The sequence below is a fragment of the Haliaeetus leucocephalus genome, unplaced genomic scaffold (genome assembly GCF_000737465.1).
Source record: "Haliaeetus leucocephalus isolate CR32 unplaced genomic scaffold, Haliaeetus_leucocephalus-4.0 Scaffold1, whole genome shotgun sequence".
In the NCBI taxonomy this organism is placed as follows: domain Eukaryota; kingdom Metazoa; phylum Chordata; class Aves; order Accipitriformes; family Accipitridae; genus Haliaeetus; species Haliaeetus leucocephalus.
The window spans coordinates 17,801,753-17,826,354 of NW_010972437.1; the positions used below are offsets into that span (position 1 = coordinate 17,801,753).

The 24,602-nt window shown below is 51.8% G+C and overlaps 1 protein-coding gene across 1 annotated transcript in view; it reads left to right on the plus strand.

Annotated features, from left to right (window-relative positions):
- Positions 1-5,068, plus strand: part of TNS1 (tensin 1) — a 39,405-nt gene extending 34,337 nt beyond the window's left edge. The window contains exons 20-28 of the mRNA XM_010568337.1: positions 519-605; positions 1,280-1,411; positions 1,842-1,934; positions 2,491-2,568; positions 2,671-2,742; positions 2,822-2,990; positions 3,238-3,306; positions 3,658-3,690; positions 4,742-5,068. Coding sequence (XP_010566639.1) covers positions 519-605; positions 1,280-1,411; positions 1,842-1,934; positions 2,491-2,568; positions 2,671-2,742; positions 2,822-2,990; positions 3,238-3,306; positions 3,658-3,690; positions 4,742-4,886 — 878 coding nt within the window. The 3' untranslated portion in view covers positions 4,887-5,068. The remainder of the gene's footprint in view (positions 1-518; positions 606-1,279; positions 1,412-1,841; positions 1,935-2,490; positions 2,569-2,670; positions 2,743-2,821; positions 2,991-3,237; positions 3,307-3,657; positions 3,691-4,741) is intronic.
- The last annotated feature ends 19,534 nt before the right edge of the window (positions 5,069-24,602 follow it).

Below are 24,602 nucleotides of genomic sequence, written 5' to 3' on the forward strand. Positions count from 1 at the left end.
AGGCAGGGTTGGGCTGGGGCTACTTTTCCCAGAGCAGGTTGACCTGTCCAGTTCCTCTGCACAGAGCAAGGATAAGGGAAGGAATTTATTTTTATGATGGACAAGCCAAATCTTGACCATTAGAGAGCAGTGAAGGTCCTCTGAAGTCAGAGGATCTCCCCACCACCCTGTGGACATATCTCTTTCCTCCGACAGCTTTCATTTCACCTGGCCAGCTCCCTTTTAAACGATGAATTCCCATTTTGTCTCTGGCTTTGTGGCAAAGAGGTTCATCTCATGCACAGCCCTTTGAGGGCCCTTGTGCTTGAATTTAGCTTTGATGCCCGGCAGCCCCGTAAGCTCCAGGCGATGATCAACCTGCCAGGGTATGGAGGATTGGCTTAAGGTTAAAGCAATGCGCTGGGACTGAAAGAAGGTGGAGGTATTAATACTTTAGCTGGATTTGCTAAAAACTCATGTGGAGTTTTAGATACAGCATCTTTTAACTTTTTTCTTGTCTTTTCTTCCCTTCCTTGCAGATATCAGCCCTGAGACTCGTGCCAACGTCAAGTTTGTGCAGGACACTTCCAAGTACTGGTACAAACCGGAGATCTCCAGAGAGCAGGGTGGGTAGATGGCACAGGGCAAAGGATGTGGCTGAGTGAGCCATGGTTGGGAGTTGGGGTGTATCTGGGATCACAGGGATTAGCAAGGATTTCCCTTAGGGGCTGGGTTAGGAGTGAAGGTGGATTGTGGATACGCAGACCATTGCAGAGCAGGGTTGAAGCCCAGCTCAGCTCAGCTGCAGGCTTGTATGATGTGGTGTCTCCAAGCCTTCCCCTTGGTAGAAGAGCACCAGTCCCCACAGCATTCAGTGGATCTCTGCAGTTTGGGGTGCAAAGCACTCAGGTCTTGAGTTGAGAGAGCTCAGAGGAGTCTTGGAGACACAGCTAAACTAAGAGGGGACAACAAGGAGGGAGCAAGGTGTCTTCAGGGGCAAGGTCCCAGCATTTGGTCCCTGGTCCCTGCCTGCTCTGCAGTGCTTGGTTGCTCTAGAGCTGGGCTGGGTGGGAATGCTCTGAGATGCCCACACCAGGGCAGCGGAGGCAGGGTGGAGATGAGGCCCTGCCTGGCCGCAGACCCACTTGAGACCCCCATCCAAATGTGCCGGGGGGATGGTAACATTGTGGTGCCTGGGTGCGAGGCCGTGGAGCCCCGTCCCCGACCCACACCTGCTGGTTTTGGACGGCACGTTGGCTCTTGCCATGCCGGCTCTGAGGTCTGCCGTTCTCTCCTGCAGCCATTGCACTGCTGAAGGACAGGGAGCCGGGGGCTTTCATCATCCGAGACAGCCACTCCTTCCGGGGAGCCTACGGCCTTGCCATGAAAGTAGCTTCTCCGCCTCCCACGGTCATGCAGCAGAACAAGAAAGGTATTGTGTGCCCTTCTCCATCCCACGCTGAGATGCTTTCCATCGTTTGGCCGGGCCGAGCGGGCAGCCGGGTCTGCTGAACTAGTCATGCCGTTGGGTATGTGCTGATGTGGCAGGGTCCCTCCCTCCCAGCCCTCTCGTCCCAGGGCACAGGGAAGCACCAGACACCCTCTGCCCTGAGCTGTGGAGGGCTCAGGGGTATCTGCATCTTGGGCTTTGGCATGGTGAAATGGGCACAGCCTCCCCAGCCCACTGACACCATGGGGGAACCTGGCTTCAGGTAGACCCTGTGTGAAGGGCTGGATTTGAGGAGGTGTGTGGAGTGGCAGGGACCCCTCCCTGGAGCTGGAGCACTGGTTTCCCTGTGGAACTGCAGAGTAGAAAGAGGAAGAGGGTGACTCTGGTGTGAGAACATCCCATCTCTTCCCAGGAGACATCACCAACGAGCTGGTGAGGCACTTCCTCATTGAGACCAGCCCGCGGGGTGTGAAACTAAAAGGATGCCCCAACGAGCCCAATTTTGGTGAGTGCTCCCAGTGTGCTTCCCACATGTGGGGTTGGGTTGGGAGAGCCTTGCCTTTGCTGGACTATCAAAGCAGAGCTGTCAGGTATCTGGGACAGCCCCTGCCTCCGTTACTGCCTCTTGTCCCTGCGTAACCAAGTCCTGTGGGCATTTGGAGCCTCTGGGGTCATGCACACTCATGAGTGCACATGAATATGCCTATATGCACAGGTATGTACCTTTCTGCACATGTGTAAGACAAATGATGCTGCTGGACAGGGTGGAGGGCAGGGGCTCCCCTTGTTCCATTTATCCCATGGCTAATGCGCTTGGATGTGCTGCATGAGGACCTCTTCCCATTTGTTGTTCCTAGGGTGGCCCTGGCACCTCTGTCCCCTCCCTGAGCCCTCCGTGAGCATGGTGGTTTCAGTGAGAGGAATTGCCACATGTGACGTTAGGACCACAGTGAAGAAACCCACCAAAAAGCCTGTTCCCATCCTCCCAGAGCAACAATGACCTAACACTGGGGAAACCCATGTCCCCAGCCCTGTGCTGACCATCTCCCCTCTCTCCCCAGGCTGTCTCTCAGCTCTGGTGTACCAGCACTCCATCATGCCCTTGGCCCTGCCCTGCAAGCTGGTCATTCCTGACCGAGGTAAGAGCCAGGACCAGAAGGGATTGCATCCATCCCCACAGCCTGTGGGGATGGGTTAGGTTTCTAAGCAGGGAGCAGCAGTAACTATCCCATGTCTTCTAGATCCCATGGAGGAAAAGAAAGACACTGTGTCAGCCACCAACTCGGCCACAGACCTCCTCAAACAGGGTGCGGGTGAGTAGAGAGGGGCTGTTGCAGGGTGAATGTTGCTCAGAGCAGTGGTTGATCCCATGCCTGCTGTCTCCCTTTCTAGCATGCAACGTCCTCTTCATCAATTCGGTGGAGATGGAGTCACTGACGGGCCCCCAGGCCATCGCAAAGGCTGTCGCCGAGACGCTGGTGGCTGACCCCACACCCACTGCTACCATTGTCCACTTCAAAGTCTCTGCACAAGGCATCACCTTAACCGACAACCAGAGGAAGTAAGAGCCCTCATGGCCACAATCCTGGGTCCCCCAGCCAATGGGGCTGTGATCCAGGGAGGGTGTTGATGAAGGATGTCCCTGGTGTGGCATGAACCTGGCCATGGGCAGGGCTGGGCTTTGTCCTTGGTTCCTGGAGCATCCTAGGGGAGACCTATGGGAGTGTTCCCTGTGCTGGTGGGGCTGGGCTGTGGTGGGGGAGAGGTGGGGGCTCCCTGGCCCTGACGCTCCCTGCTTTGTGTTTCAGATTGTTCTTCCGACGACACTACCCCCTCAACACTGTCACCTTCTGTGACCTGGACCCCCAGGAACGAAAGTGAGTGCCCTAACCTGGGGGGGGCACATCTCCCCTGCCCCTTTCCCTCCCCCAGGCTCCTGGGCTGCTTGGAGCAGGGTCTGCTTGCTCTGTCCTCCTTGCTCCTGAGGAGGGCAGGGAGGGAAGGTTCCCTTGGATACTGTGGGGCAACACCAGTTTCTCCTGGTGACTTCTCGGTGTCTCCAAACATCTTCTTGCTAGGAGAAAGGTGCATCAGGTTTTTTCCATAGAGCCAAGCCTGTGCAAAACCAGGCTGGCCCTCCAGCATTGGTGTGGTGGCCCCCATCACGACCCTGTCTCTCTGTGGGGTGCAGGAGGCACCATCCCTCACACCTTCTCTTCTCCTTGCAGGTGGACTAAAACTGATGGCAGCGGCCCAGCCAAGTAAGTACTTTCTGTGCTTCCCAGCCGATTCCTCCCAGCCGCTGTCAGGGTGGCTTCTGCTTGTGTTTGAGCATTGGCTGGGAGATGCCCCATGCAGGGCAGCCTCTTGACCATGTGTGAGATGGGCTCAGCTCCTCGCTGCACGAACGTTTCACTCAAGCATGAGACCGTGGTCTTGGAGACTCAGGAAGCATCTTTCAGCCCCAAATTCTTGGTCAGAGCAGGCACAGCCCTTGCTGAACTGGCCTTACTGGAAACTCTCCCAGCGGAGTCAGAGGGAGCCAGCTCATGGAGCAGAGCTGGGGGTTATGCTGATGGCACGTGAGCCACCAGCAGCCGGCTCTTTCCTTTCCTCCTGTCGTCCCTGTCCTGACCCACAGGAGCACAGAGACACTGCCTGAGCCCATCTCCAGGGGCCAATTCCCACTAATTTTAGCCATCGTGTTAGCGAAGGGGTTTTTATTAGGATGCCCAGCTGCTGGGATATTTCCCCTCCCCAATTAGAAATGCCACGGCCTGGGCCTGTCTCACATTCTGTTCCCCCGTATTTATAACTTGAGTTTGCACATTATAATTAAAAAAAAAAGGGACATTTTATTCATCGGGGAGAGACAGACAGAAATAACCACATGGTCTCACCCAGCTCCCTGTGTCCCCACATGGCCTTCCTCTCATACAGGGTCTACCTCAATGGCCAGTCCATCACCTCTGGGGTTTCAAGGGTCATGACCCAAACGAAGGCAATGCTGTGATCATCTGGAAGGTCCCTTCTGGGGGACGGTCTAGGGGAGGGTGTCAGGGATGGTCAGAACCAAGGTGGTTTGGCCAAGAGATGATGGAAAGGCAATGCTGGCCTTCAAAGGAACTGCAGCAATGGGAAGAGTAGATGGGTCTTCATGCAGGTTGGTTTGGGATGTCTCCCTCTGTGTTGTGTGAGGTGGCTGCTAAAGAGGGGAAGGTGGACAAGACCATGCTGGAAGAGAGTGGTGGTGTTCCTTGGGTGAGCAACACTGGCAAACCTCACTGAGCCTCTTACCTTCTCCCCACCCAGGCTCTTCGGCTTCGTGGCCAGGAAGCAAGGGAGCACCACAGACAACATCTGCCACCTCTTTGCCGAGCTGGACCCGGACCAGCCAGCTGCAGCCATCGTCAACTTTGTCTCCAGGGTCATGCTTGGCTCTGGCCAGAAAAGATGAGCTGGAGCTTGCGGGTGATTCTTGAATTTTGGAGAAGGACTTGGAGCTGATCCGAGAAGGAGTGTGAGGAAGTGCATTGTGGGAGAGGGAAGTGAATCGGGGGGGGAAAGGGTTGGAATTTTGGAGGAAAACAGCAAACAACAAAAAAAACCCAACAAAACCCTTAAAAACTCAACACAAGCCAAACACACACATAAAGGAACCAAAAGCACGCACCTACATAAAAGAGCTACAAAGTCACGCCAGACAGGATGCATGTCCCATTGCAGGGAAGGTGACCAAAGTGAAGGCGGCAGTGAGAGGCGTATTCCCAGCTTTCAACATCACAGTCCGGAGCGGTGATGTCCACTCAGGACCGAATGCGGGACCATGACTGGTGTTTTCCATCTGGAAAAAAAAGAGACAACGGGCAAAACCCATGGAAGAAGCTCCATCCCAGCAGCTCCATTGGCAAACATCTGCTGTGCGTTTGAAACCACCCGTAGGAAGTATCGACATAGGCTGGGTCTGTGGGACACCGGAGAAGATGCCCTCAGAAACCTTCCTTTGCCTGGCTGCAGCGGAGGGTCCTCACCGGCCCCCACGCTTCTCCTGAAACCTGCTGGCCACCTGGCAACTTTCTGGGGGCACAGGGGAGTTTGGTCCTGAACCTTCCCGTCCCTGGGGAGCTGGGTCACGGGCTGACCTCTGTTGCTGACCTAGAGCCCAGCACCGGTCACAGGTGAGCCGCTGTGAGTCCACCCGGAGAGGGGGGTGACGGCATTTCCCCACCTCCCTGGTGGTGCTTGTGCTCCCCAGCCTGCAAGGAAGTGTGTGGGGGCTCCTGCCGCCCCATGCCTGGGGAAGGCAGATGCTCCCCAGGAGCCTCCCCGGAGGATGCAGAAAGTCGCCTCCTCTCCCGTCTTCCCCTTTTCCCTCCCGTCACTAGTCCTCTTTGGCAGTTTTCTCCTGCAGCCTGTCACATGTTCTCCTAACACAAAAAAAACAAAACAGAAAGAAAAACATTGTAATAATAATAATAATTATAATAATAGCGGATGCTAGCACAGGTGGGTTCCCTGTGTGAAGCAGTGGACCCGTGGCTACCCCTATCCCGCTCTTCGGAGACGCGCAAGCGGTTTTTGAATTGCATGGACGTTCAAGTTGCACGAAAGGCGAATGACTACAAGTAACTCAGGCGCTTTTTTCTCCTTTTATTTTGGAGGCCACGTTAAAAAAAAAGAAAAAGAAGGAAGAAAATTAAAGAAAAAAGAAAATAAAAAAGGAAAGGACCTGCAGTCGCTGGGCAACTTTGGCTCAGTGGGGAGGTAACAGGTCCGCTGAGAGCCACCCTGCTCAGCATGTGCCTGCCCTCAAAACCAGCTGGCTGGAGGCTCATGCCCCCCGAATGCACTGTAGTTTTCCAGTGTCTTCAGTGTCGTCGGCTTTTCCCTTTGCTTTGGGAGGTGAGCAGGGCCAGCCGGGGGGTGAGAGGGGTGAAGGGCCCCTGTGCTGCTGCGGAGGGTGGATCGTGGTCGGGGGGCAGCAGGCAGAGGTCCCAGCCCGGCGGTGCTGGGGAGGGTGCAGAGGATGCTTCAGTCACATGTGCAGGTTTGGGGCAGGAAGAACGGTCTGGCTGGAGCCATGGGGTCATTGCTGAGCCCTCTGCTGCAAACGTCCCCCCCCCCCCCACGAGCTTTTTGGGAGAAGTTTTCAGTGCAAAGTGGCCCAGTTAGTCTATCGGGGGTGAAAATTAGAAACATAGCACTGCAGCCCCCCTGGAGCGCTTGTCTCCCTTGGACTGCCCTTGCCTTGATAGCTATAATATATATATGAGCTACACTGACGAAATACTGTAAGCTAACGAAATTTTAAGGAGGAAAAAAAGGTTAAATTTACACTCGGAAAATATTTATTTTTGCCATATTGCTTTCTGTGCACCATATCTCCCCCATTATATCTGCCCCCTCCCCCCCCTTCCCCTGCCCCAGGGAAACACCTGCACGTTAAAAGAAAATCCAGAGCAAGGAAAAATACGGATGGGGGAAGAGGCGCGGGGGCCCCCCCGTGTCGGGGCGGTGTGTGTGTGACCGGTGTGCGTGTGTGCGTGTGCGTGGGGGAGCGAGCGACGTGGGTGCCCGGAGGGGGCTGGCACGGCCGGAGGCTGTACTGATGTACTGAAGCGAGTGTGAAAGGATGCGTAGCAAGGAGTTGGTTGCGAGATGGTGGCAAGACTGGGGGCTCCGGGGGGGATTCCCCCCTCCCCGGCTCCCTGGCCATGGATGCGGAGACCTTTTCATTTTTGATGTTTCCAAAAAGCGATTCCCTCCTTCTGCGAAATTCAAGCGAGATGAGAGATGATCTCACACGTAATCTCCTCACCCTGCCGTTCACTGGTTAGAGAAAACACTGTGTTTATAGATAGATAAAGATATATTTTTGAAAGCCTCTATTTTTCAGACTTGGTTTTCTCACTGCTAAGAAAAGAGATGATAATAATGTAATTTTATTTTAATCTGCTGCCTCAGAAACCGGTGCTTGAAACTCCCATTCCTTTTTTTCTCCCCATACAAACAAAGCAGATCTAAGCACCCCAGAGATGTAGAGTAGAAGCCAACCCCAGCAGATACCTGCCGATAGCATCACACCTGCTTCGGGCCCTGAGCTGCTCATGGCTTCCCCACTAACCCACTAGCTGAAGATGTAGACCATATCCAAATCTCTAACAAAATCGTCTGATGATTATGTTATTTTTTAACACATAGCTGATCACCTTCGAATGATGTAGCCAGGTGTTTGTCCGCTCCCTTTAAAGGCACTTTTTTTTTTTTCCTTTTATCTCCTTTTTTAAGTTACATTTTTTAGGTTTAACTACCCTATCTGTCCCCAGGAGAGACAGTCAGCCAGTGTTGAGGATCGCCCAGGTCCCAGGGCTGGCAGGGACCTAGTGTTGATATTTTTTCCTTACAAAAGGGACAGAAAAAGACTCTGTATTTTTTTTTCTTTGGTTTTTAAATGCAGTCATGGTATTTGAGATTCAAGCTTGTGCGAGTTAAGCCCAGCATATGTTTCGTTGTAATCACACTGCCGTTGTCAGCAGCCGGATGGTATCTCTCTCTCGCTCACGCACACACACACAAACACATCCCTCCTTCCTGCACAAAGAACTGCATATATTCTTGCCAAAGATATCCTTAAAAACGCACTTTTGCCCACATATATATATATATATTTTTTTTTTTTTTTGCGTGTGTAAATTTATTGTACGTGCCCTATTTGTGTCAGTTTGTTTTTCGGAGAAGCCCTTTCCCACCCGTCCTCCCTTTGCTGTCAAAGTTGCTGTCTGTTGGAAAATGCTACCCAGGGGGGTCGTTTGCTGCCTGTCCCAAACGGTAGCGCCTGCAATGTGTGAAATGTGGGGTTCCCGTTCAGTGGGGCTGGCTCTGGCTCTGCCCTGCTCCAGGAACTGTTCTGGGGGATGATCCGTGTCATCGTCTGCTGATGGGATGCACCCATCTCATGGTCTTTGCCAGCCCCTCATTGCCAGTGGAGATGGGGGGGCTCATGGGTTTAAGCAGATAAATTGAGCAAAGTTTGGGGTTGCTCTGGATGCAACATTTGCTGGCTGCCCCCTGGTCAAACCACACATGGAAAACAAACCAGGTAGGGAGAAAAACCCAACCCAGCCTCTGGGCATTGATTTTCCAGAGAGCTCAACCGCCTGAACCGAAGTGCAGAGTAAATCCCCACCCAGCAGGTCGGGCAGGTAAAGAAACCAGTTGCCCCAAAAACCCCAGACAGCAGCATCAACAAAAGGCAACCCTTCCCGTTGGAGCAGGCAGGAGGATCAGACAGCAAAGGAGCCCGCAGGGGCTTGTTTCATTTCGTTCGTTTGTTTTGCAAATTATGAGGTTGGTTTGGGGTTACTAATTTTTTTTCTTTTCCTTAAAAAGGGAAAAAAAAAAAAGAAAAGAAAGGAAGCAACCTGACGTTTCTGTTGGCGGATCCTGTGCCGCCGTGTTATGCGTGGTTGTTTTTTATTTTGTTGTTGTTGTTGTCTTTGTTACTTTGGGAACGTTACAGATTTATTTGCTAATCAGTGTTAATGAACAGTTTCAAACTTTTAGACTCGCCCATTTCTGTGTATTTATATAGATGGAAAAAAAATACGTTATATTTTGTATCTTTGTGCCCATAATGTTGTCGCGTGTGTAAGGATGACTTTGGTCGCACCATGTCCGTGTGTGAATGTGACTCCGCTGTTGTCTTCCCATTGTACAGATGTCGGATTCTTTGCAGTTCATTGTATGGCTTTATAAAGTGGTAAAAACAAAAAAAATCAGTTATATAAAATATACTGTTGCTTGGAATGCCAGCTTGGTGTCTGGATCGCTGGAAATGTATCTTGAAATTTAAGGGAGCGCAGGAATAAATGCTCTGTTCTTTTTGCACAGGGGAAAAAAAACCCAAACCTAAAACCCGGCGGGTGCTGTGTTTTCTCCGGGCTGTCGTTCCCCCCTGTTCCTCGATGGCAGATTGGGGCCCCCGGACAGACGCTGGGCGGTGGGTGTGGGAAGAAGGAGGGGTTGTGCTGCTGCTTGTCAGCCTCCAGCCGCAGCTTGTGTTCACCAGATGCTCGCTAACCAGGCAGCCCCCAAACTTCCGACATGGCTCCAGCTCCAGCCTGGGCTTTTGTTTACCAGGAGGGATCTCTCCGGCTTGCCCCGCAGGCACTGGGTGCTCTTCAAATCCCGCTGCTTTCTCCCAGGTTGCCTTTAGGTGCTGTCTGTTCAGCCTCGGACATCCCCTTTGAGCCCATCTCCCGCAGGGGAGTGGGATGGTATGATGCTGCTATGGGGTCTTTTGCCTTTGCTGAGGTGGTGGTTTGGGCTCTGCTCCCATTAAATCCCACTCCCTGCCACTTTTGGAGCCATCCTGCTCCCCTGTGCCTGGCAAAACTTTCCCCAAAGTCTCAGGCCTGGCTTTTCCAGTGTTCGCAGAGCAATTCCCAGCATCCGTCAGAGCCCTCAGCCCCCGGCTCTCTGGCTCCGCTCCTTCCCCTCCTCGCTGAGTTGGTGGCCAAGACCAGGCCCCCGGGATGGATTGAGTTTAATTATACAAGAAATATCAGCCAGAGCAGCGGCAGTTTCTCTGGCGCCAGCACTGCTGCAGCTCAGAGGCTCCGAGCTTCTCCTGGGAGCCGGCAGCACTAAAAATACCTCCTGCCTTTCTCTAAAATAGCTGCAGGGCGAGGGGCGGATTGAGGGGGCTGCTTGCGTGGGGACCCCATGCTGTGGGGCTTGTGCTGGGAGGCAAAGGCAAGGGGGGTGAAAAAAGAATGGGGAGGAGATGGGATGGTTTCTGGCCCCCCAGAAATAGATGTGGGGCTGTGGGTGGGCACCCAAGGGACGTGCCCCCGAGCCAGGCTGCACCACGGGACCTTGGGAGGGACCTGGCGTCCGTCAGCCTTGGCCTCAGCAGTCCCCCATCTACCTGCCGGCAAGACAGGACCTGCAGCCTCCTTTCTCTATCTGACACAGCGGCGATGGTATTTTCTTGCCAGCTTCTCTTGGTTTTGTTTCTTCCTTGATTCCTGCTGGAATGGACCCCCCAGGAGCCAGCACCAGCCGCCTGCCCGTTCCTGGTGCTCCTGCCCGGCTGGGCTGGCCGCTGCTGGGTGTCCCCCGGGCAGGACGGAGAGGTGGCCAGTGCCTGGTGAGGTGGCACAGACAGACTATTTGTTGCAAGCCATAAACTGCCGTCCGTCCCCCGTCCCCCTGTCCCCCCACCCCTTTTCTGCAGTTAATTCCCCATTTCCTTTCCAAAATTCCTCGGGAGCTTCTGGTTTGTGTTTTTCCTCGACATGTTCTTATCTGCCACCCACTTCCCCTCACTGGCTCTCACAGCGCAAGCTTTTCAGGGTCTCCCTCTTTGCAGCTTGCTGCTGTCTCTGGGCCAGGCTGGTGGCCCTGGTGTGACCATCAGGAAAGGCAGGTCCCACCAGCACCATGCCAGGAAACCTTGCCCCCATTGCATCTCCCTGTACCTATCGAGTCCCCACCTTCAGGTTCCCAAACCAGCATTTTTTTCTAGTTTGAGCCCCTGCTCTGGAGACTCTGGGCCACCCAGAGTCTTGTGGGGCTATGAAAGGCAGCAAAGTTTCTCACTCCTCTCTGCCTCCTGCTCCATAAGAATAGGGTGGGCATGCTGTCGGACAGTCAGGAAACCCTGGATTGGGGCACCAAGCCTTCACCGAGGGCAATTATTCCTAGCCGACTCCCTTGCAAATGTGGTCAGACTCGGAGCAAGCTTTATTTAACAGAATTTAAAGCCCAGGCCCTGGGACCCATGGGCTTATTGGGTTGTGGAGTGCTGTTGGCAGATAAAAGCTAGCTGGAAAGCCTGAGTCCAGGGGGGAGCCCCAGCAAGGAGGAGTGCTCCTGGGAAGAAACCCTGGAGGTGGTTCTGTTGCCCCCCCCATCATTTTCTGTTGACTAAGCTAGAAACAACCCACAGATCTGGAGCAAAACTGGGGTCGTGGTGGTGGGGATGGGGCAGCTTCTTCTTCCTTTGCTTTTACTCTTTCCCAGGCTTCTCAGCAGTGCTGCCCCCCCCCTCAGAAATGTGCCCAAAGGACAGAAAGCGTGGCACAACCTGGCTTTTCCCAAGCATCATGTCTGGGCAAAGGCCAGGAGCCATCCAGCTTACCCAGGGTGGGAAGGGTGGAGCAGACCTGATGTGGGAAAAAGCCACCCTGGGGCTGGGGTGACTTGTGCTCATGTCTGCACCCTATTCAGCAGTGTCCCTGTCCCCTGTCCTGCTGCAACCACCAATGTCAACCCCCCCAGCCATGTCCTCACTTCTGGTTGGAACCTGCCTTCACCCTGTCACCACACAAGGGAGGGACTCGTCCAGGTGGAGCTGGGCCTCACCAATGCCACAATGGTGCCTGCTAAACACCAGTGTCCCCTTTCCCAGACCAATTCAGGCTCTGCAGTGTTGTGGGCAGGATAGACTGGGACCTGAAGTGAAAAACAGTCTCTGGGTGTTGAAGTCACTCAAACATGCTAGAAGGTTTGATCAATGCTCCTCTCCAGGGAGGCAGGTGTGCTGGGCAGAGTGCTGCCTGCCACCCACGCATGCACCCCTGTGCAACACAACACATACAGATGAACGTGGGCACACACACGAGCTCACTTGGGGGGGCTGCACATGTGGGAATGGCAGTGCCTCCCAGCAGGCTGCAAACCCTGCTGTAGTGTCCAGGATGCTGCTGCTGACTTACTACATCCCTGAGCTGCTTGGCCACTGCATGCGATGGTGACACCCCAACCCATTAGGAGGGGCAAGGGCCCCTTGCCCAAGTGCCTGAGGCTCCTATCAACACATAGACTGGGGCTGAGCAGCACCAAACCAGGAGCTTTAGAGATAAAAGAGAGGGGTCAGCCAGCTTCCGTCACCCCAGCAGCCCACTTGGAGCTTTCTCTGTTGCCTGGGCCAGATCCTCAGCCTTTCTGTGGGAGGGGACCAAGGCAGTTGTAGGGGACACAATGTGTGAGTGCTGCCATCCAACCCACCAGGCCCTGAGGAAGTCCATCATAGGGCTGGTGGTGAGAAAAGCCATCTCAGAAATGGCCCTAAGGTCTTCATTATCATCCCGGGGGGACGTTACTGCTTGGAGAGGGGCATCAACATGCAGCCTATGGTGCAGGAGTTACCGACTCTCCATGGCCATGGTGGTCAGGAAAAGGCAACAGAAGGAGATTTGGGTTAAATATTGAACAAAGAGGGACAACGTGACACTCTGGAACAGTTTACCTGGGAAGGGAGTGGAGTCAAAACCTTGGAGGTGTTTGAGGGCAGGGAGGAGAGGGGCTGGGCTAGTCCCTCTTCAGAGCAGAGTGATCTGTAGGAGGTCTGGTCCGTCCCTCAGAGAAGGGCAATGGGTAGGACTGGGCCGTCCTTCTGCCTTGTGAGGTTCTGGCTCCATCTACAGGGATGTGTCTCCAAGTGATGGAGGCCTTGGAGTGACGCATGCCCAAAGCAGGCTGGGCAGGAGGGGATGTTTCCTTGCCTGCAGCCAGCTTCTCCTGTGGGTCCTCTCCTGCAGCACACCTCTGAGTTGTGCTCCCGCTGCTCTGCGGTGGACGGACAAGCTCAGATGCAGTTTTGTTTGTACATCCCTGAGATAAAGGAGCTGGGTGGCTGCAGGACTGGGGTGCAGTAGGGGCACCCTGAGCTGGGTGCAGAGCACTCCCAGTCCTAGACTTGTATGCTCTGCACAGCCTCTGCGAGACCCTGCCTGTCTTTCACATGAGCACAGCCCAAAGATGCCCCTGTGCTGGCCTTCAGTGCCAGTGACTCTTTCCACCCCCATGGCAGTACCATGCAGCCTTGGCTCCTATGGGACCGTGTAGTCCAAGCAAATCAGGCAGGCAGCCTAATTCAAAAGCTCAGGCAAGTAAAAGCAGCATTAACCAGGTCTCTTCTTCCTGGTCAGTTGGTGCTCACCATGTCACTGTCCTTCCTTGGATGCCTCTTATGCCAGCAGTTTTAGGCAGGCATGAAGTAGTGACAAGTAAGGGTCCAGACTGTCCCAGCACGCTACAGCCAGGTGAAAGGAAGCAATGTGAGTTAGAGAAGGGATGTGAAGCACCTTATTCACAATCTCTTTGCCCCAGCCCAGGGCAAGGAGGTTCTTCTAACATGCTCAGTGGTTCTTCATTTCCCACCTCATTCAATGCTCTGCCTTGTGTCTGCCTGAAACTGAAACACCGATGGCCTCCAGCTGGCTGTACCCACGTGTCCTTCTGGTGAGATAATCTGAGTGGAACTGTCCTCTGCCTCCTCATGTCTTGATGGTCTCAGGGTGAGTCACACTCTCCTACCTCTTGCCTGCCACCCCAAATTTGCACTGTCCCATTGCTTGCATTGCTCATCCCTACATGGGGCTCAGGCAGTGCCTGGCAGAAACAAGCATGCCGTTCATGTCCAGTCAAAACCAAACGTTCCCCACATGTCACCTGGGGCTCAGGGCATCAATATGTCTTGATGGCAACTGGTCCCAGCAGAAATTCTCAGTCGATGGCAGGGAAGAGAGTGTTTGGCCCCAAAATGGGGCTTATCCTTTTGGATGCCAGGCTCCCTCCTCTCCATGTCTCTGCCTGCCAGACTGAAGGCACAGAGGAATGTGTCTCTGTCCTGGTGGAACTGCGACAGCTGTGTGGTCTTAGCATGTGGCATCATTCTGGTGGTGGTGATAGGGGTCCTGCTCTGAGCTTTCCTGCCTAAGTCAAGACAACATACATGTGCAGTTTGTAATGGTGCCAGACAGCTGGGAGAGTCCTGAGAGGGCAGGTGTGAGACACGTACAAGTATGCTCACATGCGTGTGTATTCACAACAGGACAGAAATACCCTTCTGATCTCTTTTCTTTCATCCCTCCTAACCCCAAGCTCCAGTGCTAGACGCTATGTACCTCCCCCCTTTCTCCTCAAAAAAAAAAAAAGGAAAAAGAATGAAAGAAAGAAAGGAAAAGCGCAGGGGAGGAATGAAATATTTGCAAGCTCATTGTTTTAAGCCTCCAACAACTGGATAAAACAAGCCACCAGTGAACAGCTTCTCGTGACTGCGCACAGCGCCCTTGCCAGAAGAGCTGGGCTCTAATGAAAACAGCATGTGGGAGGGGAGGTTGCGTTGAATCAAAGCAGAGTGCAGCAGTGACCTCGGCTCTGGTGTAGCTGAGCTCCGCTGGGATGCACTGCAGTCACTCAAGAGGGCTGGGGAGGCGAGGAGAAGACCGGGTTATTGCTAAAGCACCTCATTGTCTTCGCTGTCTGTGGGGCGGCTTGTGTGAGAGCAATCTGTCTTAATAGGAGATGCTTAGCAAACACCTTTGGCTTTACTGAGATCTCAGTTTTTCCAGTGTGGCTGGGTATCTTTGCTGAGCCACCCTTGCCTGTTCCTCCAACTGGGAGAACAGGGGGAAAACACTCACCTACCAGCCTCAGGGTAATCTCAAAAGGCTTCTGCTCATGTGGGCTCCCTCTCTGGGCTGGGATTTTGCAAGTGTGCTAGGCTGAGAAGGGCAAAACCAAGGAGGAAACCCTGAGTGGGGTGGGACAATACATTTATGGTGACTCAGGATATAGTCTTCTCCCTTTCAGACAGCTTGGATTGAGCCAGTACCCCAGGACAGCATGAGGGGACTCTGTCTGGTCCCTCTAGGTTTTTATTGTGCTATTTGGATGACCTCTGGGAGATGACTCCATGATTTATGTGCATGGAGTTGTTTCCAGAATACCACAGCTTTTCTAGCCTTTGGCTCCTCATGAGCATTCAGGGGCCTTGGACACCTATGGCCATGATCACCTCAGCTGAAATCTCTTCTTCCGCTTATACTAGAAAGTCAAGTTCATTCTCACCAGCTTTGCCTTGTGCTCCTTGGTTCCCCATGGATCTCCTGCGCTCATTTAGGGTGGGAGTGAAAAAGGGTGTCCCTGAGCACAATTTGTCCAACACTGTCTTCCGAGACCTTTACATGCATGTCCCCATCCCTTGTTTCTGGCACTTCAGGAAAGACTCCTCTTGCTCCTCAGCTGGGGAGGTGGTGCTCAGGGGCCACCAGGACCTTCCTCAGCTGAGAGGAGGGGCTGTTTGTGGAGGCAGCGATCTCCCTGGGAGCACCGGAAAGGTTTGTAGGACATGCCTGGGATGCCTGGGACATGTGGAGCAGCCAAGCTGACATTTTGGCAGAGTACTGCTCAGTAAGACGTGAGGAGAAGCAGGAACCCGTGCCAAGGTCCTATTTAAAGCAGCCCCCCCCCGCCCCCTTGAACTCTTTGATATGGATAGCACTGGAGATAGGGTTTCGCACATCTTTATAGCTCACACTTCCACGTGAGAGAAACCTCAGCCTTGCTCGGGCAGACTGCTATCTGCCTCAGCTTGCTGGGTTGCAAGTGATGGCTGTCCTTCATTCCCAAGGGCCTCCAGCTCCAGCGTCAGCCCCACTCAGAGGGAGAGCCTAAATAGATTCCAGCAAGCAGAAAACTCTTGGCTGTGAGCTTTGTCAGGGCTCTGGTGCCCATTCCTGGCTTTTGTCCTCTTCATACTGCTGGGAAATAGGGAGACACCCCCTCTTTAGATACTCCAGAAACTGCTGCATGAGGGAAAGTAAAATGACCATGCAGAGCATGGGGCGTGAACCCGGGGACCCTAACCACAGTCCACCTGGCCTCACAAGCCCCCTCCGAATTCAGCACCCTGCTGTCCCATCTCTGCTCTCTCCCTCAACCTCATTTTGACCAAACACCCTCTCGGAGCCACCAGCCCTTGGGGAACATTGCTGGTGGAGATGCTGAAGGGTTTGGTAACACAAGTCCCAAGGTAATGCTGGTAGTATGAGCTCTTGTGACTGCTTCCCTCTGCGCCCCCCCGCCCCGCCAGATGCTCTCCCACCCTTTCCCTCCCTTTTTGGTTTCTCCAGTCATGTGGGACCTTTTATTATCCAGGGGAGAAAGCCATGCACACGTAAGATGCTAGCACTGTGGGCTCACACCACTAGAGGTCGGCCGGTCCCTACCGATGGGACCGCTGGAAGCAGGAGAAGGGAGCAGCAGGCCAAAGATGACTTCAAACAGCTTGGCTGATGGAGCCTTGTGTGTGTGTGTATGTGACAGACACTTCCTCTGGTATTGATATTTCTCCCGGCCCCGGGCCAGCTTTCCAGGCTTGGTGCTGCTCCTCTTATAGATCGGTGTATTTGACACACTAGAAAAAAACTCAGGTCTTTAAGGGCAGGGGAGTGCTGGAATAGCTGGAGTGCCAGCTTTTCCTGGAAAAAAAAAAAAAAAAAATTCAAGCAGGCAGCTGGTGCGCACAGAGCTCTGGCAGCCTCAGAGGCAGCCCCAGCCTTCGGAAAGGTGAAGAGAGTCACCCTCAGCCTCATGGAGAGGGGTCTCAGCACTGGTTGCACTCCCCCATTGCTCAGGGACCTTCAGAAACTCAGGACTTGGTCATGACCTGAGGACCTTTCATCAAAACTGAAACTCTTATAACCACTAGGTCTGGGTCCCATTGCCTATCAGTGCAATTAGGATTAGGCATTCATAGCAGGGGAACAGCCAGGGGCTTTAATGTAGATCCAGCTCCTCCTTTGCTCAGTTCTGTCCATCTATAGAGCAAGGAAAGAGGCTGGCCTGGTGTACCTGGAAAAGGCAGGTTGCAATTAAACAGCATGTATTATTTGGAGTCCTTCTTCAGTTCAGCAAAGCTGTGAACAGCAGGCGACAGGTTTGTTGTGAATGTTGCATTCACTGGATAATGAAGGACAGGAGCTTTGGTACCTGTCCACCTTTTGCCCCTGAAACCACCTTTCGTGCAGTCCTCCTGCCTGGCTGGCTCGTGTGGCCCCAGCTCTTCTTGTTGGTGCTTTACCCAAATAACATGAGACAGGCCCAACACAGCTGCATTGCTCTGTGAGAGCCAGAGATTAAAGTATACTGAGGCAGAAAACACCAGCAATACTGCAAATGGCTTCTTGAGCCAGGACCCAGACACCTTCCAAGCTGTTTGGAGATGCGATAGGTGGCCCAGACCCACGCTGCTTTGCTTATGATCTTTCTCACCAGTTTTTAAAATTCAAGGACTCTCTCCCCTTTCTAGAATATTTTACCCCCAAATGTCTGCACAGGGGCTTTCCTGTACTGTCTGCCCACAGCTAGGCTCAGCTTAAGAGAAGTCTGGTTTTCCTTTTATTTCCTCACAGGTTGCGTGTTTACTTGCATGTCTGAGGTTGTATCTCTTACAGTCATCAGTTTTTCAGTTGCCTTGCAGGATGCTACACACCCGCAGTGTTGATGAACCACGGCTCCATGTAGAGCCCATGGGATGATTTTTCACCAGATTTTCAGGTCTCAGGGAATTGTTGGAAGGGGGATGTAGTTCCCTCATTTACCTGTCTAAGTTTTAGGTCACTGCAGGAGTGAACTGCTCGGAGGATGTGCCTCAGTCCCCTGGGTAGCAGCCAGAACTGATTCCATCCAGATGCTCTCTAAATGGCTTTCAGATGTCTCTCCTTTAGGAGAATGGCTTGGTACCTAACACCCAGTTTGATGCGTGGCTCAGACAGGCTGCTCCCCAGCCAGTGCTTCGAAGAACTCAGTGATCCAGCAGCTTCCTCAAGTCGCCAGGCATTCAGTCCTGCCAAACCTTCTCTGAGGAGATGGTGATGACAGAGTTCACTTTATGGAAGGGGAGAAGCAAGCCTACCTCCAAGCGTTGTCCCTGCCAGCTATGGGGAAGTGGGTGAAAGAAACTGCAAAGTGCTGGAAAATCAAATCTCTGCACTGGTCATGACCATCCCAGCAGCGGAGGGAACCTCACTGGATGGAAGTCAGCCTTCTGCTGCTGGACTCAGCTCTTAACTTCAAAAGGGGCTGAGCCTTAGCTGGTTTGAACTCAGTATCTCAGTTCTTCCATTTGTTACCTAAAGCAGGCCAATTTTTGTAATTTTTGGAAACTCATTTCATGTAATCATAACTCTACGGTACAAGAAAAAATACTTTAAATAAATACCGGCGTGTTTTGTGACACAAAAAACAGATACAGTGTATGGAAAATATAACCGTCTTCCATCTGGAAATGGCTTGGAATTATCTACTTTTTCTTGTAACTCATTTTCTACATGTCTCTGCTTCGAGGGTGATTTACTGCAAACATCTCTGTGTTCCCTTCGCTGTATTGATTCATAAGAAATCCTTTTGCAATGAAATCATATTTTCCATGCACCAAAAAAAAGTCAGATAGAGGATGAAGAATATTATTGTAACAGGAAAATGGTTAGGACAAAGAAAGCTTATAATTTTGTAAACAGAGGTTGGGAGGAGGCTTTTGGGATTGAGTTTCTGGGCAGCGAGTCAGAGGGTTTTTCTTTTCTTATTTTGAAGACTCTACTGGCAATGTCTACAACCCAGAAAGAAATAAATATAAACAATTCTCCCCTCCAACATGGCTTTGATAGCTCAATTAGTAGAATTGAGAATTTGATGAAGGATGTGCCGAGGAACCTTGGCTGCCTTGGAGAAGTGTTATAAACTTAGAGGTCTTATCCCACCACACCCAGTTTGCCAGAGAGGACTTAGCTAGATGCTGTCTTCTACTGCTGAATGTTTAAATGATCAAAGCCAAAGGATTTCATGCCACAGATGCGATGGTGTCACCCATCCTGGGGGGCAAAGAGGAGGCGAGGAGAGCACTTTCCAACTAAAATGAAAGTTTTTGAGTTAAAATCCATTGGAAAAAATAGGCAACAATCTCTTTCCCCTCCCATTAGTCATAGTGAGTAACTGGGAGAAGGGGGTGATGGTTGTGGAAAGGAATGACATTTGGCTAAGAAAAACAGTTTATGGTATTTGCAAACACTTAGCAAAGCAGGTGATTACTGTTGTTTTGCTTGCTTAAACCATGCTTCACTTTTGGATAACCCAACATTTTTTTGTGGAACAATCAGAAAAAATGTGCAGGAAATTGTGAATTTTTCTCTGCTATTTTTGTCCATTTCTACAATTGTCAGCGATGACCAATTTGGTTTCTAAACAATCCAACTCTGCTGGGATAGCTTATTGGGGAGGCATGTGTGGAATGGCTCCTCCTGAGGGAACCATTCTGCATTGCCTGTGAATCCTCAGCTTCAACGTGTTTTGGCAACAACGACTGGGGGGGAGAGAGAGAAACTAGCAAGCAACTTCTGGGCAACTCCACACAGCTCACCTGGAATTGATTTTCAAGGGACCCATCTTCATGTGATGTAAATCAGCACAGCTCCATGGTCTTTGCTTGGTTGGGTATTTTCAAAAAGTCTTGTATCTGGGCAGACAAAAGGTTTGCATGTTATAGACGGTCTTTCTGTCCCAATGTCCTGCCTGTGCCCGTTGATGCTGTGTCCTCCAGGACGGTTGGAGATGATTATGAGTTCTGAGCATTTATTTCAGATTTCTACAGCAGCGGGGGAGACAGGTACTTGTCTGGGAGACTTTATTTGTGTGCAGAAAAATTCTGCTTGGGCAGAACCAGGGAAATTCCTTTCTGGGGCACATGGCCCTTTTAGGTTCAGTGGCAGTGACACATTTGGAGCTGCTGATCTGGGGATCCGGGACCTTGTAAGCTCTGGCTCTGGTTTCACAGCTTTTGTGAGCTGCCTTGGAAAAGCCTCCAACCTTGTCGTCCAGGTTCACCACCTCCTTTCCCAGCTGTAAAAATAACCCAGGGTGGGACGGAGAGCTACACCCTCTCCCCTTCTGTGGACCTCAGCAGATGTTGTGATGGATGGTGAAAGCCAGCTCTGTGGAGGTGTCAATGGAATTTGGCTGCAGAAGGAACTTGGTTCATTCTATCATTCATCAGGGCTGTGATTGTTGCCTGACAACTGGCAAAATCAGTTCATTTCGTTCAACCAACAGTAAAACTCTAGATCTTTCCTAGAGCCCTGTTTGGAGGTCTTTCCAACTGTCTGCTTGCCCCTGTTCTGTAGCTGGCTCCAGCTGCCCAGGGATGGCCAGCAAGTGAGATTTCAAACTGGTGATGAGGTTTAGCTCTGACCTTGGCAGATAGAGGGGCAATTAGCCTTAGATCAGTTCGGCAAAGTTGACAAATCAAATTATTCCTTCTCTTTTGCCTCCTTCCCTGCAGATGACATTTGTTGCTGTCAATTGTGATCCAGAAGGATGTGGGTGTTTCAGGACTGACTGGAGAAAGATTTGGACCAACGGAAGTAAAATTCCCACATCCATGCTTTCTCGGACTATATGTCTCTGCCGTTACCTGCAGAGCAGTAATGGGGAAGAAAGCGTTCACCCCAGGCATTGAGACGGTAGTGATGTCTTGAAATCACTGGTCATCTGGAAACATTGGACAGAGTTCCCTACACATTTGGGTTGAATCTGAAAACAGCTGTGCTTTCTCTGCAACTTTCTCTAGTTTCTCCTGTTATTTTTCTGACCTTCCCAGATGTGTAGGCAGGAATGTAGAAGAGCATCTCGAGAGTGGGATACGGGGGACCGGTTCCATGTCATGGCATAATTCCTTGGAAGTCTCTCTGGGTTAATCTGGAATTTCTTTCTCTTTCATTTCCAGTGCAGGATCCATGCTCAGGCAGAGGACTGGTAGTCCTGAACTGTGGTAGGAGGAAGAAGTTTCTTCTAGCATGGATCTCATCATTAGCTGCAGGATGAAACAGTACTTCCCAATGTTACTTGTCAGGACTCTTTGAGGCAGCTGTCAGATTCCTCTGCCCTGCTCATCCATCTCAAATCACAGCTGATACACCAGACTTTGGTTTGATGAGAAAGCTACAGTTGCAGTGGGCAGTCCAACAGAGAGCTCGGGGAAGCTGCCTAAGTCCTGTGCGTTGAGAATCTTCATGGCTTTCACCCTCCAGCTCCTTTTCTAGTTGTAGCTCCTGTCCCTGACATGGCCAAGTTTCTGCATGCCACCTTAGTCCCAGACAGAGCAGTGAAGCAAAACACAGTGTTGCAAGGCTTCTTCATTCCTCAGCTCATCCCAGTGCCTCATTTCATCTTTCACTTTGTACATCCTTGGAAATGGTGGTATTTTGCTCTGTGAGGCCAGGCTGCCTAGCCTGCTTCCCAAAGCTTGTAGCCTCAAGATCCACGTTGATGGTTATCCTTGCCCACTCTCCTGTCATCACTTGTGATCAACACCCGGGGCTTCTGAGAGAGAGATAAAAATACCGTAATGCATATAATTGAGCAGCACCATAATGTAGGTATAGGGAAATCCCATGATGCTGCATCTTGAGCCCAGGCTAGTGGTTTGGAAAAGGTTTGTCAGCTTTGGATGGCTTTCAGGGTCTGTTCTGCTAACAAGATCCCTGTTCATGTCAGAAGATGTGTCTCTTGGTGGAAGTGACAGGCAGTGTGGGCTTGTGGTCAGAGCACTTCCTCCTAATTGCCTTGACTCTACCCATGACCCCATCTAGGCCTGAGCCACTCACTGAACTCTCTATTTCCTGAACCATCTTCTCGACTCAGCTGCCTCCAGCTCCGAGAAATGGGGCTGCTCAAGCGATGTGGTTTCTTTGTCTGCATGGCAAGGGCTGACATGACTTGGCATTTGGCAATGCAGGAGAGATTTCAGTTGTCCTGTCCATTATGGACATGATGGTTAGGGTGGAGGAAGAAGAGTGCTCCTGTGCTAGCTGGGTAGTTCTACCAGACCTGCTTGTGCACGCTGGTTGTGAAGACTTGCTGAACTTTGCTTGCTCATCTGAAACCGTTCCCTTCAGTCCCCCCACTCCTGCTCTCCCCCTGCTTCCCATTCCACCATGTGCCTGTCTGTCTCACTGTCTGCACAGATGTTTCTAGGCATCTGAGCGAGCAGCACGTTCCTGCCTGCAAAATGCAGCCCCACAGCTGTATTGCAAACAGCTGGTTGGGGGGTGGTGCCTGACTGGGGGATTTCTCTCTGTGTTGAACCACATTTCAAACATAGACCCGTCTCCTGACCTGCGGTAGGACTGAGCAGGGAAAAAAGGGTCAGATATGGGGGATTTGCACAGGTGATGGGTGGGAACCTCCAGGCCCAGGACACGAAAATGCCTCTTCTCGTGGGACTGAAGACACCAACCTATATGGCACCAGACTGATGTTCTTGAGCTTCACCCAGCACAGGGTTGTGGTGAGCAACCATGAGAGGTTTTGCCAGGGTTTCAGTGGGAGCAGGATTTCACTGAGATTGAAAGTCCTCAGTCTGCCACCACTGCTTTCTGTTTCCTCCCCCAAATACTTCTGTACCCCTTTCTCTTGAGCACAGTTCCTGCCCTTCAGCTTAGCCTGGGGTCATTGCAGTGTGTGTTGTGTCATTAAACATTAGCAAACTTGTTGAGATGTGTCAAACATCTTTTTGGAGAGCTCCATCAATTCAGGCCTGATTTTGACTGTAGACACAAACTCCTGGTCACCTGCAGAAAACATCACATGGGAGGAGGACTCCCTCACAGGAAGGCCTCCTGAACACTGAGATGTGTCCTCAACCCCCATCAAAGTCTTTGAGCATTGCACTAATACAGTGGCAAAGCTAACAATCTCTCTAGGGTCCTCAAGGGGTGAAGATTCAAGCTATTCATACGAAAGAAATTGGAATTTCTTGGACTCTTCATCTGATTGCATGGCTAAGCCCAAGTGTGAGTCCTTCAAAGGACAGGTGCTGAGCACAGTCCATTTATCCAGAGTACAGCAGGCTCCAGACAGGTTAAAGCACTAGATGCTCTTTGGAGTCAAGTAGTGTAAAGTGCCTGCAAGGGGAAGAAGCTTGGAGTGTTCAAATCACTGAAGAAAATCTTGTCACCATCACTCACTGAGGCATTGCTGGAAGCCACACTATAAATTAAGGGAGGATCCCTAGATGTACATGGATGGGTGAAGGCGATGAGGTCATGGGTAAAAGCAACCTTTTCAGGGCATGGCATGGTGTAAAGGAGAACTGGCAGTCAAGCGATGATAGAAAGATCAGTGTCAAAGGAGGGACAGAGTGATGAGTGCAAAGAAAGCTGTGGATAAACGAGAGTGAGGGGAGGAAAACAGCTTTAGGGAAGCGGAAGGATGGCTGATGAAAGCAGTGGGATGGAGGAATGTGATGGTAGCAATTGTGTTCAGGGTAGAGGAGGAGTAGATGGAATCTGCACTCTTGTGGCCAATATGGGAAAATGGCAGCAACTGGGTTGGGAGACCTTCAATCTCCTCTAGGGATGCTTGAGATAGTAGAGATGGCTTATCATGAGGACCTCTTTGCTTTCAGACCCCATTCCATCCCCACGCAGGATGAAGTGGAACCTACTGACCCCCAGCTGCAGAGAGGGGCACCCTAGCCGAGGAGCACACGGGAAGCTGGCAATGCTATGGCTAGGAAATGTCTCCCAGGAGCAGATGCCTTTAAAGAAAAAAAGCCCAACCAAAATCCTACGGGTTGGAGGAGGAAAGCAGAGAAGTCCCTTCAGCTGTTGAAATTGCCTTGTCAGCATCCGTGAGCAGTTAGCTGGCTTGCTGGCTCTGACAAAAATTGATGGGGACCATGTGGCAGTCAACACGGGAGAGGGTGGGAGGGTGCCAAGTTTTCCTACGTATGTGTGTGTGTATATATATGTGAGTGTGTATTTATTATCGCATCTCTTCTGCAGTTGCCTGTGTGACTTGTGCCAGCAAGCTGCGGAGATGTGGCCTTTCCCTGGAATGAGGAATGCGTCAAGGAAAGTGCGGTTGCATATACTTATGAACATATGGAGGCCCTGGAGTCACGCCACACGGTTTGCCACTAATTGAAATAGGCTGGCTAACCTCTTATTGTGGCCACCAGGAGCAACCCTGGGGAAGGGATAGCAGAGGGGGAGGGGAATGCAGTGCATGGGCACAGTACATCTTCCAGAGCATAACTGTGAGAAGAAAACACCTCCTCTTTCTTCTCCACCTCATCCAGGGTAGAGAGAGGAAGCTGCAGGGGTACAGTGGGTCCAGAAGCAGAAAGGGAAAGTTGTGCCCAAAGGGTCAAACATGGATTGGAGGCTGCCCCAAAGTAAGGTCCTTTTGCACCTGGAAGAGATCTCTGTTCCACCGAGCCCATGCCTGACAGCCTCCCTCAAAGGCGAAGTGCTGCATGGGAAATAAGAGATAGAAAGAGGTTCCCAGTGGGAGGGGAAGGGACAAGAAGAGGTCAAATAGGAAG